The following is a 14,504-nucleotide window of genomic DNA, read 5'->3' on the forward strand; positions in this document are numbered from 1 at the left end:
GCAGCTCTGCCACTCTCAGTCAATAGTCTTGAATGGCGCCTTTTGTGACAACCGCTGACAAGTATTAGCATACACATTTCCAGTACATATAGTGTATATCAACCCCTACTTGAGTATGTCAACGCCGCAGCCGCATTGGATGTGGCAAAGTGAAGTGATTTGTGAAGATGCCTCGTTCACTTGGGCCTTCAGGATGTATCATCAAGCCGGAACTCATTGGGTTAATACTGAACCATTGCTTTTGATTGTCTATCTGTCACTCTAACTCAATCTTACAAATATCATTTGAGAATTTTATGCCAAATACAATGGCCACATCCGATATGAAGGACACGCTGACATATTGCTCGAAATGGGCCACCAAGCTCAAGGCGGTGTCGGCGGCAGAATTTAAGAGAAAAAAAGGAAAAGAAAATTGATTGTCCTTTTAGGCTGTCCAAAAGGTTTGTGGTTCCCGTACTTTTTATTTATTTATTTATTTTATTTTTATTTTATTTTTTTTATGAAATGGGTTTAAATGGCTCTTTGAGTTGTAATAGGTCCCTCCTCACTCACTGTGATTGTGCGAGGGACAGTTTTGAACGCATAATGTAATGCAACGTCACCTACTGTTCGCAAACTGCAATCTCTCGTCATATGTTGACATCTCTACTTATACTCACTTCAACCTGAAAATATTAGAACGATCGCCTCAATATTTCCGATTTTATGAACAATACATTTTCCTCTCCTTATAGGCACTCACTACATTTATGTCTCTTAATGAGGAAAATGCTTCATCCATAAAATATACATTTTTTTCCAATGGATTTCAATGTGTGTTAAAAAAAAAAGGAAATAAATAACGCCAGGTCCACTGTTGACCTGACCTAATGAGACATAGGCAGACACGTCTTAGAGGCAGCGTGTTGTAATTGAACTGTCACCTTTCAGGCGAGTTTTTGATTGCATCTCTGATTATTTTCAAAATGCTTGTCCTGTCTCTTGTCTCCTAAAGTTTTTTTTCCTTGACAACATACATTGTTGAATAACGCATAGTTATATAAAAACAAACTGCTGAACTGCTGATAAATTCAAAGTGCATTTTATTAGATGCACCAAGTTTGCTTGGGTTGTGCGTGTATAGCCAGTCCACTATGTGACCGCCTACTTGATTATTTTAGTCATAAGGGGAATTCATGCTGATAAAACATAGAGCTCTTCTGCAGTCGTTTTGTGTGGGAGCATTTGTTAAAACTGTTCCACAGCTTGTGGGATTGTTGGTTAAAAGAACTAGAAGAGACTACAAAAGGAGGCAAGTTCCAAGACAACCTTCAAGAAGACGCTTTAAAAAGTCATGACTGGATGACTTGTTCAAAGTATGTTGTGAATCCATTTTACAGAAAGCATGTGAGCTGCTGACACCATCCTCGAGGGAAATAACACCAAACCCCGTGGAGATTTTAGTTTTTAAGGGTGTCCATCAATTATTGCTTTATATGAGTGTTCAGATGAAAGAGCCGCGTCAATGTCGAATTGCATGCAGAGCATGAAGATTCATTCGGTCACCTTTTTCCATCCACGCATTTTTTAACTATGGTTCACTCTGTCTTTCCACTGTGGCACCTTTAAACCTAGCCACCATTGCAAGGTAGGAGCTATTAATAGAAGGTGGACCAATTATGAAGCACATGTTCCCCTGTATTATAGTGGGGAGAACATTGTCATTGGGGACCTCCTGCGCTACTTTATCTCTCTGAGCTTCGGTTTTCGATTGTTTTTTTTGTTTTTTTTTCTCTGTCTCATTTCTTCTCAGCTCCAAATTATGCTACCCGTCTGTAATGATGACCAACTCATTTCTAACCTGAAGGCACAATCTTCCCCATAGCTATGTGTATATATACACAGGCATATACTGTAAATATAGCCATGACTCACACATACACCTTCGTGTTATCTACGTAATACGTGGTCATTATCCACAGTCGAGTCTGCAGCCACATCACGGAAACCGTCACTAACAGACCTAAAACTGTCGGTGGTATACTGTAATCTAAATGTCTCTTGATTGTTTCTTATCAGATGATCTGTCTCCTCCTGCTTGAGCTGGCAATGTGCGCTACAGCGATGTGTTAAATGAAGAGGACATTTTGTTCATAAGCATGAAGAAAGTGGGACTTCAGAGAAAAATGATGGTTCCATGTTATCCTGATTAATGAGAATGTCGTTGTCACGTTTGACATGTTGATGAATATGAAAGAAGCTGCTCTTTTCTTTTTCATCATGAGACGGAAAAAGCCTCTGGGACTAGAACATCCAAATATGGAATGTCCCTTGGTTACCAGTACTGAAATTGGCAGTGCAATATTTCAGTAAATTGAAGGGAAATCCTCTTCAGCACAGATTGTGCACACAGTGTCTCTGTAATCTAAGTTGAAAACGTATCTGTAAATGACAATGGAACCTCTGAGAAAACTTCTGACCCAATATTCCAAGATGCTAATTGACCTCTGTTTTGTTTACATTTCAAGCAATTTTCCATAGGAAATAGTGGAAAATATAAAATTCCATGAAACTGATGCCATCAGAAAAATTCCATGGCAAATGTAGGCAAATTTTAAGCAATGTTATCCAAGTGATTGACCGTCCAGATAGGACTCCACTTCTGGTCCAAAGTTCAATGGGATAACTGTAGATGTAATGTAATATTATTTTAACACCATTGATATTAAAATGTAAAACCAATGAAACTAGTCTCAACTTGACACAATAACCATGTAACGGAAAGGTGATTTGCATTGCAGGTTTGCATCACTAGTTCTACTTTACAATCTTAGTATTACTTACACACAAGTGTAAAAAGATGTTATCTACTGCAAAATTTAAAGGAACGCCACTAACTTTGGCAACATGTGACAATGCACATGATCACACTGGACAAACATTTTTGGAAGGCCACAAGCAGAAAGGAGGTCACTGTAGTCTGACTGCTTTCTAACGTGAGTCTCCTTACTTCTGTTCTTCTTGACTGTACACACCTATTTGTTTTAATACACAGGTATTTGTTTTAGAATAAATGTTGCAAATGTCGAATGAGGTACAGTCTCCAGAAAAATGCAGTTTTACGTGATGCCATTCATTTCGGTGGTTTTTACTGCCAATTTTTCCGCTTTAGAGGCAATTTCTTCCCAAAGATGTTGGTCAACTTTTTAATTGGGCGACTTCATTACTGCGTCAACCCCCCCAGGGAATACACTGAGGGCCGAATTCAGTAGCGTAGCTTTTGCTTAGTGCTAACCGGTAAAAATGGAGAAAACAGACAGTGCCCAATTTACATAGCACGCGCAGGTCGTGAAATGTTTCACTAACTGCCATGGCAAGTAGAATGCATCTCAGTACGGCAGTGCTATTTTTTGGGTGGAGAAATTGCCCACCTCTATGCAAATGAGCCTCACTGATAAACAACGTCCAATTCACTAACACCAGCGCTGATAGCCACACGCATTTTGAGTGAATTAAATAAAATCTATCGAAAGCTGGTGTAAAATTGGCACTCCTTTGTGGAAGCCTGTTCATGGCAGCAGTAGCACGGAGAAGGCATCGTCATGCAAGGCAGTGCCACCTCTCCCTAAACGTAGATCAAGCATTGCGACCTGCGATATCTGACCAATGCGAGGGAACGCCCCGACATGTACGAGACATGTCATATTATAATTATGTATGCAAAAAACTAGGAAACGACATTCAAATGTTATTGGCTAATGGGCATTCCACAGGTACTTTGGGTTCTTTCCACATTGCAAAAATATGTGGTTATTAAAATGAGGAATCTGAATTGTCCATAGGTGTGAATGTGAGAGTGGTTGTTTGTCGAAATGTGCCCCGCAAATGGCTCTTGCCCGAATCACCTCGGATAGGCTCACCTGTGACCCTAATGAGGACAAAGTTGAAGAAAATGGATGGATGGATATGCCAGAAGGATTCATTTTAGTTTGACTTTCAAATGAATCTAATCTACAATGTCGATCTCAGTATTTTCTTCTTTAGAATTGATCAGTGAGAATGTGTCCATAATCAGTTTCATTGACAAATGATAAGGCTACTAAGATATGTTTCTGTGAGGGAAAAGTCAAATCCATTCAAAGTAAGTTAGGGTGGTAACTCTTCAGATCTCCAGAGGCAGGCCGCTTTCACTCTGTGTTGCTCTCTCAGCATCTGACAAGCTCACCGAGGCTGAGCCATAACATCCACCTCCGCAGTCCTCCATGCTGCCACGTTCTCCTCCTCTGCCTGCCATGAGCTATTCTTTACTGTCTCCCTCGGCCGTGCTCCACACTTTTCTGTCCAACTAATGCACACCGCCAACCCCTACACTTACTCGTACTACAAGAGCACACGGAGCGCAATCAACCTCCACTAAGGCTTAGACATTTGTCACCTGCAAAATCAATGCGCGAACAACAATGACACCTTCAGTCCTTGCATACACACATCGAAGTAAAAACTAGGTAATCTGTGGGTGTGGCGCTAGTAGAGATTTGTTCATTTATATGACACCATTAATTAAATGATTTCTACCTAAATCTTTAACTAAACCTAATCTTTACATCTATGGATGGATCCAAACGTATTTTTTCCAAGAATATGTTCTTTGCAAGCCCAGTAGTTGAAACAAGACATTCTGATAAGTATCTCTGGGGGGGGGGGGGGCGGCCATTTTGTCACTTCTGTCGACTGAAAATGACATCACAGTTGGTCAGGTAACGACCAATCACGGCTGACCTGTTTTCTGAAACTGAGCCGTGAGTGGTCGTTACCTGAGCCCTGAGCAGTTGTGATGTCATTTTCAGTCGACAGAAGTGACAAAATGGCCGCCCCCTGAGATAGCTTAAAAGGGGTGGATTTTGCTGCTTAACTCATGTTCCACAAACGCAAAATGTTTCAACTAGTGGGTATGCTGGGAACATATTCTTGAAAAATATTTGTTGGTCTTATTTTCCTCTTTAAACAAGTTAGTACAGTCAGGAGTTAGGGGCCAACCCCCTTTAAAATACTGTAGCTTGGATTTATATAGCGCATTTCAAACGTCCCGAGAATGCTGAACAATAATTAATGGGGTTAATTAAGGTTGGTAAACTCCACTTGATGATGCAGAGAAAGGTCAAGATCACTTTTGGCAATTGTGGAATTGAACAGCTGATCAGATGGTAATAGCTACTCAACGTAAGATTAAGTAAGTGCCGAACTAAAGATAAAGAGTCGTTTGTGATATAATAATGTATTTTCAAAAATGAAAGTATCAATGTATCACTGTGTCAAAAACATAATACAGTAGCTAAGAGGAAAGTAGTAATTACTAGTTGTCGATGTTGTAAAGCAGCAACATGCAGACAAACATCCTCGCACTTGTGGTGCATTTTTCAAATTGTATTTCTATGTTCTGTATTAGCAGTTTGGCTAATGTCTTATCAGTGAACACGCTAAAATAAAATAGTTTTCGGAATATTTTTGCAATCGACAGATGGGTGCGAATAAGTGTGTTTTTCAGGAAATTGTTTTAGTTATGTTCTAGCGGGGGGAAAAATATAAGCCCCGTAAATAATAAGTAAAATCGGTGAGGGTTGACTGTATATCAAAAACTGCACGTAGGAAGTTGCACAAAATGCACATGAATTCCCCCCAAAACAAACCCACTCTGATGTAAATGTGTCCTCAGACTTTTGCAATCACATTCATGCAAAGCTGCACGCTCACATATTAGTCATTACAATCGCATACTGTAAATCTACGGTTCGAAAACTCAACCTTTCACACCTCGCATCAAGTATTCATTCAACCTGCAGCTTCTCTACAAGCCTTCAGGTCAGCTTAAGTGACGGCGCATCTTGGCTGTAATTTTCAGCATGAATCACTGGAGATGATGTGAAACTTTGAGACAGATGACACAGCCAAACTTGACTCAGAGTCACAGTGAAGCATAGCCTAATTCAAATTAGGCGAGTGATTTATTTTCGGATGAAGGCAGAAGTCTTTCTCCTCTACCTGTTGACAGAAATGACGCTTAAGACGCATTTCAATGATGGCGAACTGCTTGGGAGCTGTCCAGCGGGGCTATAAAAAAGCTTTATTTGGGCAAAGCTCAGAATATCATTTGGATGCTCATTAGCGTCTCTCAAGAAGGACAGAGTGTTATATACCGTACATTTTCTTATATTGTAACATCACCTAATAACTAAGACATATGAGCCGATGAATTTGGAGGCTTGGAAGAAAAACAGAAGTCGAAATATATGCCCAATCAGACCTAACAAATGAAGATGCGAGATGCTTCACTACACAGATTACTGTCAATAGACTATACAGTAGGCTATTACATATGGTCAATCAATCTGAGGTGAGGCAATAGCCCTTAGTGCCAACTTAATCTTAATCCTCTTGACATTTTGGATAATGCTATGCTTCTGAGTGGAGAAAAAAAAAACATGTCACGCGCGCACTCTAACGTCTTATATAAAGTCTTTCCCAAAAGAGTAGAATCTGCAAAAAAAGGGGATGACTCCCCATGTTCTTCAGTTTTCTCTTATACAGGTATAATGGCCACATCCTATATATGTATATCTTTTTAAAGGAGCAGGAATGATGTAATTGCTCACATGTGACACAAACTGCCTCTTACACTATATGCTGTGAGTGTAGGGTTGTGATACAACTTGGGAGGAAACGAGCAAACATCTTCAAAAATGAAAGGATGTCTGGATCAACCCAGTGTGACGCATCGGACAGTGTGCTTACAGTATAAAAGGTGACTCATTACCAGTAGAAACAGTAAGTATGAAACACCACTGGGGATATGATATGACGTAAAATAAAGCACAAAGGCATCCTTTAGTATGTTTCATTTATCAGCCTGGCTTGTGACATAACACAGATAACAGACAATGGGATTATTTGAGTATTTCAATGAAAGAATTATGAAGTGCAGCTTTTTTCTTGTATTATGGTCTTTGCGGTAGTATGTGTGTAGGCTGGAAATCCCAGAACTGAGGCAGCCATTTTTACGAGAATTCAAGAAATTAGCTTTATTAGTCACTCAAATTCAGAGTAAAAAAATCAACAATATACCAAGTTGATGTATTTTTTTTTTTCCATTTTATGACTAGCTAGATGGCTGGATATGAAAAAAATAGGTGGCAATAGCGAGGCATGTAATGCAATCACAGTAAATAAATGTGTCAACACAAGGAAATAAGTGTCATTTTTTTTTCTAGGCTATTTTGAATCCGAATGCGCTGTGCTGGCAACGTATTGTATTTCGTAGACTGAGTGTCTATTGTTTCACTCTGTGACAACCTTCTAAACATAGAATGTGATGAGTAGTTCTTACCTCAGTGAGGTGAGGGTTGGGGTTGAAGCCACACTGGTTGCACACCATGGAGCGGCACAGTGTGCAGGTGTTGAAGCTTGGCCTGTCATCACCAGTGCCAGTCAGGTCGGCCGTTTTACAGACGGGGCACAGCTTGCTGCTGGGCATGGGCGCTATTTGAGGCACAGAATAAGGAGAGGTAGGGACGCTGCCTCGGTCCGGCGACACCGAAGGGGACCTCCCTGTCCGGCTGCTACCCACGTCCACATGCAGGTTCTTCCTGGACACGTGACCGTGGCCCTGCTCCCCGTAGGATGGGGCAGACTGTGGGGTGTCATGGGAGGCCAGTCTGTCCCCTGTCCCTTGACTGCTGTGGACTCCTGATTTAGGTCGCTGGTCTGATGCAGGTGGTCTGAAAGAGAACACACATAGAGCAGAGTGGGCTTCAAAACGGATCCATCCACCCATTTTATAGACCTCTTTAGTAGGGTTGCATGTGAGCTGGAGCTTATCCCAGTTGAATTTGGGCAAGAGGCGGGGTAAAATGCCAGCCAATCGCAGGACTTAAAAAGCCATTGTCAATCATTACCATAGCAACCATTTCAAATGATGAGGGAAAAAAGACGAGAGCAAGATGGAGTAATCGGTGGAAAGAATAAATTGTTGCGTTTAGGATAATTACTTTTGACAAATTGCTTCTACACTACTATTCCATTTTAAAATGCACAGCACATAAATTGATGCTGCATACACTGTGGCAAGCCGCATTTCTTGAATACACTTCCAATCAGCAGTTGTTTATGACAACGACGCTGCTTATTTTGACAGCAATTTGCGAAAAAAGAAGTTTCTGGAATGGGCTCACTAGTCTTTATTGATGATGTAACTCATGATGGTTAGAGCAGAATGGATTCTGTAGTCTACGAAACCATGTCAAGCAATTTACAGAAATTGCACCCAAACTAACTGGGAGAAGCCTCATCATGCGACAAGATTTAAACCAAAAACACAATGCCAACACAACAAAGGACTTCATCAGGGCCGGAAAAGGGAAGGTGTTGGACTAGCCAAATCAATCAGCGGACCTTAACCCAATTGAGCCTGCATTTTACCTCCTGGAGAGGAGACTAAATGGAGAAACCCCCCCAGAAACAAGCAAGAATCGAAAGAGGCTGCAGTAAAGGCCTGGAAAAATATTTCAAATGAAGAAAGCAACAGTCTGGTGAAACCAATGAGTCACATGCAGGCTTGATGCAGTTATTGCAAGTAAGGATTATGCCACCAAATATTACATATTATTCACATAAAGTTCATTAAAAATGTCCGTTAAAAATACTTTAGCTCACTTGAAAAGTGTGTTGCTTCAAACAAAAGGTGCTATCCTGAGCTGTTTAATACATCTAGATGTAAATACCATAAAATTCAAGTTGGAACTTTTTGGTCGTCTTTTGATCAGAATCCCAAATGTCTTAAGTTTACAACAAAAACAAAGGAATTGACCTTGCCTGCCAGTACTTTTGGAGGGGTAGCTTTTGCCATAATGTCGTACGCAGACAGGCAAGAGACAAACGCACTGCTTTTCTACGCTACAACGAGTTTTCAACCATATCCATACTCTGTCCTCAAGGGCCGGTGTCCTGCCAGTTTTCCATCTATCCCTGCTGCAACTCACCTGATTCAAAAGATCATGATCGTTATCAATCTTCTTCACAGCTTGCTGATGAGCTCATCATTTGAATCAGGTGAGTTGCCGCTGGGACAGATGGAAAACAGGCAAGAAAGCAGCCCTTGAGGACCGGAGCCGCCGGACGTGCCTGGGTTATATTTCCTCTATATGTTTAGTACATCTTGGGCTCGCTTGAACTCTTTGAACCTGTCCGGCCACGGTAGTGCAACAAAGGTAACATAAAAGGTAACAGTGAATGTTTGTTGACTTTCGCAGTCTGGCCTTCGGGCATTAGCGGAATTCTCAAACAAGGGTGCATTTTGCTTGTCATAACAACTTAGATATGATATTGTCATGGCCGTCATCTTCAAAGACATCCTCCGCATCAGTTCAGCCTCCGTGGTCAGAGTAGAGTGGAGATAAAGGCAGGAATAAAGGAATTAAAATGGAGCGTGTTAGCCACTGTGAGTCACTGTCACTGACTTGGGCCGCTGCACAACTGGAACTCTTTATAAACCATCACTGCTCTGTTACATTTCAAACTGACAGGGTGACCACCACTCTTGTCTGTGCTCTGAGCTAAACTGGACTGCAGAAAAAAAAGCTCCAACTCGTGACCAGGCAAATATTGTGAGAGAAAATGACATCTACATTTTGTATGGTCCCAAAATTGGGTGATTTATGTTTTTCATTAGTAGTTCCTCCTAACACATTTAATGATTTTTTACGTTGGTGCGATGTCTGGAACGCGGAAACACCATTCACGTAAAAATACGAAAATTGAAAAACATGGACATAAGTATTTTTCACAGGACAGCGACGATATGTGTCTGACGATAATCCAGGTTCCTTATCCCTAGGACCACTTCAAAAAAAAGAGAGGGACACTTTTAGTTCGGAAGTTAGCAATCAGACTGGATTGCAAAGGCACTTGACCAATAAAAATGAAAGAAGGGATAAATGGAAGGAAGCGATGAAAATATTTCTTCCATCCATCAGCAAATGGGAATCCACAGAGGAAAACATTCCATTTTATGTCTATAGTTTTATGTCTATGGTTTGACAAATTGCTTCATCACAACGTGCTTACTGAGAGGTTTGTAAAATGCCACTCTTGTAATGGGACTAGTTCGTGAAATGTTCTATTGTCTGGAAGCAGAGAGACATTTCTTTGCACTGTCTGACTAAGGTGACGGTAGGTTTTTGGGTATACAGCATCATACCTGTCAAGACTCATTAAAGCAGAAGTCAACCCAAACATATTATTTTCAAGAATATGTTCCCAGCAGGCCCACTAGTTCAAACATGGCATTCTGATTAATTTTGCGTTTGTGGAATATAGGTTAAGAAGCAAAATGCACTCGTTTTTAGCCATTTCTGGGGGCGGCCATTTTGTCTTCTGTCGACTGAAAATGACATCACAACTGCTCACAACGACCAATCACGGGTGACCTGTTTTCTGAATCTGAGCCGTGATTGGTCGTTATGAGCAATTGTGATGTCAGTTTCAGTCGACAGAACACAAATTAAATGTGACTCAAATGAACTGCATATTGCTATAAATCAGCACCGTATCACACTGGGATTTGTAGTAGGCCTATAAACAGTGCATGTGTTGTCGACCAACTTGCCAGTTGTGATAGACAAGAGGAAATAAAAATACAATACATTATAAATACAGTGCTACTTTTACTATATGTTTTTAAATTAGAGTTGATGTAAAATCCATTTTGAAATACAGTACCTGTCTAGCTTTTTTTACATCAATCCTGGAACATTTCTGACACGGGTTTTATAGGATGTGGTACTGACACAACTTAACATTGAACAGCAACAGTTTAAAACACATTTTCTGGCGTAGGTGGTTTTTAATTACACCATGTGACATGGTCATGTTTGGGTTTTTTTTTATCATGAATGCACTGGCATCGCTGATATGATTGGGAGCATGCTGTCGCGTCTGCTCACACAATTTGTCTCAGCACTGTTTAGTCAAAATTAGTCAAAACATTTGGCAGTGGACAGTTGGGCAAAACTCATCTTTGGCGAGGGCACAGTTTCTGTAACTATATTCGCAGAACCATCTGCAATCTAAAATTACAAAACACCTTTGGAAGAATGTGTTTTAAGCACAAAGTATTACTTTGAAATTTAAACACGGCTTCCACAGGCTTGTTTTGAAGGTATTACGTAATATTCTCGATCTCATTGCCATACAGCTATTCTCCGTCCCTACATTGTCATGAATAATAACTGCTTTTGCATTATTTCTTTGAGTTGTGACTACCATTTGGCTTGAAGACAGCGCTTTCATTCGATGAGTTAAATTAAATATGAGGCTGCACAGTTTGAACATTGTGTCTTGGAATATGACCACATCCATAATTGTCGTGCTTAAACTATAATGTTGCTTTTAATTTGTAATTAAAAATAACATCAGCATATGTTGACTTTGGTCAATGAAATAGTTTACAGTGCTTAAGGGTACCCCAATAATTTTGTGGTTTATTAAGTACTAAGTAGTATATTAGTATACTACTAATATAGCGCCAACAGGAGAGCAGTTAAAAAAAATTAACTTTACAAAGATGATAATGCCCAGTTGTGCTTGACACTGTCACAAAAGTTTTAATAAAACAGCATGTTTAATATTGTGGTTGTTCTTCGCAAAGAACTACCATTTGTCAAGCAAATAAAATTTAAATATTGGAAAGTGATGCCAAACTATAACCAAAACAGCAAACAAGTCGAGAGCACTGATCAGAACTCATGCAGCATTATTCATACTCGTTAAATATATCCATCCATTATCCATATTTATAATTTTAATAGATTTCCTCGAAAAGAGCCGGTGTATCTACGATATATGCGGACCGGTGGCACTGCTTGGCTTCCAATTTGTTCTTATTTCATATAAAGTATAATGTTCACTAAAAATATGTTACATGCTAAAACTGTGCATCAAGAAAACCTTTACCGATCTTATGTGTTACACAGGATTTTAACATTCCCAGTTGTCTGTGACGTTAACCACTGCATAGCCATAGCGTTTGTTCTCATTAGTGTCGCAATCCCAGCTGACTTTGGGTAGGAGGTAGGGTACACACTGGACTGGCCAATCACAGGGCACAACCATTCACACTCATATTGACACCTATGGAGTGCCATTGTATATTGCTGTGGACAATTCAGAGTCCTCTGTGAACCTAACATGAATGTGTGCAGGAAATGCAAGCACACAGAGAACATGCCAACCCCACACAGAAGGGCGTTAGCTGAAATTCGAACCCCAAACTGTGAGGTTTATGTTCTCTAGTTCCATGGTTATCATATCTGATATCTTCTTTATCCAACAGTGGTAAACACAATCTAAGTTATGGTTTTTGAGGCATCATTGACCTTCTACGTTTAAAATTTCTATCCATCCATCCATTATCTGTACCGCTTCTCCTCACAAGGGTCGCGGGGCGTGCTGGAGCCTATCCCAGCTGTCTTTGGGCAGTAGGCGGGGGACACCCTGAACTGGTTGCCGGCCAATCGCAGGGCACACAGAGACAAACATCCGCACTCACAATCACACCTAGGGGCAATTTAGAGTATCCAATCAACTTACCATGCATGTTTTTGGAATGTGGGAGGAAACCGGAGTGCCCGGAGAAAACCCACGCAGGCACGGGGAGAACATGCAAACTCCACACAGGGAGGCCGGAGCCGGGATCGAACCCACGACCTCTGAACTGTGAGGCGGACGTGCTAACCAGTCGACCACCGTGCCGCCTCTTAAAATTTCTAATTGCAGAAAATCTATAGTTGCCGACAGTTGGCCACTCATAAAACGTAAGTGCAGAAACCAGCACACTGTAGCCTAATTCAGTCACGTTCGGTGTCGCCCAGTGCGCGGCGGGCCTTGAACCATTTTTTTTTTTTTTTTGCAAAGCAACACATGTAAGCTGAGCTCCAAACATCATTAAATGTATCTCCCTTTCTCTGCACCTTAACATTATGCTACACCTCACTTTGTGTAATAACACCAATCAAGCCATTAATAGCTATGAAGGGGCAAGGGATTCCAAGCCATCTCAGATGAGATGCAAGTGTGTCGTTGCAGTCCTGTTGATGTGTGTTAGGTAATAGCAGATTGTGTAAGTAATGTTTATCTCTCCTGCACACCCACACAAACTAGGATACCATGCATGATGAAACATGAATAATAATGGATATGCTTAACGACCACTGTGTAGACATATGTGTCCTTATTTCATGAGGGGACATAAAACTATTCTTCCTTATTCATGCGCATTGGTGCTAAACAATTCCCACTGGATGCATAATGATTTGGAGTGTGATCTGATAGATTGGGCAGCCTTGGCATGTGCAAAGCAATGATGCTGTCAGACTTGTACATTTGTCATCTTACACAGCAGTGACACAAGGATCCAGACATTGCCTCACCGGCGAGGTAGAGTTCCCGGAATGACTTTGACGTTTAATGGAAATGATGCCGACGTGTGTTCGGGAAATGAAGGAAATTGAACGCTGGGTTTACTCGCAATTTCTTCACATCGTTGCCGAGGTCACCTGCACAAATGTCGCTCGTTCATTCATGATACTAGCGAAGCCCGAGGACAGGCGACGTGGAAAGGGGCGTACAAATGCCCGTATGACCGCCGTACTGTATTTACGTTGTACTGATGTTCAAATCGAAAGAGCCTGCATGCTAACACGTTAGCGATGGCTAATAAGCGTGTTGCAGAAAGAAAAGACAGCGAATTTGATGTCAGGCTGGCGAGTTGTGTTGACAAGGATATTGAAATAAATAATTAAGCACCCATTCAAGTCTATATCTCCACACGTAGTCGCTCAGTGCCTCATCTACAAGATACGTCTCCAGTCCACGCGAGCCACCCCACGCCACTCCACCTCCTTTGTATCTGGTCACACTTTTCTAGCTCGATCGGCTACCTGTTAATCCCCGAGCCCGGTCCAGTGCCACTTCCTCCGGCAGGCGCTCCATTGCTCGGTTTGATGAGCTGTCCAGAGTCCGCTGGTGCTGAAATGGAAGCCGGAGCACCCGCAGCAGGAACGGCGCATGGGCCGCCTTGTCCCGCTTGTCCCTCCCCTTCCATGCTCGTCTCGTTCCCCATCGTGTTGGGAAAGGTTCGGAGGGAGAGAAACGATGTCCTAGACGGTTCTTCAACCACGGGAAGAACTCGTATAAAAGTCAGTGGTGCTCCCCTTCCGCCATCATCGCCTACAATTCAGCATCCCACACGGAGCACGCGCGCTGGCGGACAGGGCGCGGGGGCGCGCTGACGCAATGGGTGGGAACGTGAGTGCCTCGTACGTGCGCGTTCACGAGACTGGCTTATTTTAGGCCACACGCAAATAGCTCTTGAGCTCTTGGTGGCACATGACCGGAGTCCACCAAGACCTCCGCGAGTCAGATTGCCCCTTTACGCACTATTTGTTCTTTCATGCAAATGCTTTAAATAAAGG

General features: G+C 41.7%; 1 protein-coding gene across 4 annotated transcripts in view; it reads right to left on the reverse strand.

The window, feature by feature from the left end:
- bsnb (bassoon (presynaptic cytomatrix protein) b) overlaps positions 1-14,283 on the reverse strand; it is a 61,899-nt gene extending 47,616 nt beyond the window's left edge. For 3 of the 4 annotated variants that reach the window (XM_086040376.1, XM_086040373.1, XM_086040372.1), the window contains exons 1-2: positions 13,971-14,283; positions 7,364-7,754 (exon numbers count right to left, since the gene is read on the reverse strand). In XM_086040376.1, coding sequence (XP_085896502.1) covers positions 7,364-7,754; positions 13,971-14,152 — 573 coding nt within the window. In that variant the 5' untranslated portion in view covers positions 14,153-14,283. Of the gene's footprint in view, positions 1-7,363; positions 7,755-13,970 lie in introns of those variants that run through there. The other variant, XM_086040374.1, reaches the window with a different exon arrangement.
- Between the last annotated feature and the right edge of the window lie 221 nt (positions 14,284-14,504).

This window comes from Filicampus tigris, chromosome 9, assembly GCF_054856515.1.
Source record: "Filicampus tigris isolate MCC_2025a chromosome 9, RoL_Ftig_1.0, whole genome shotgun sequence".
Lineage (NCBI taxonomy): Eukaryota > Metazoa > Chordata > Actinopteri > Syngnathiformes > Syngnathidae > Filicampus > Filicampus tigris.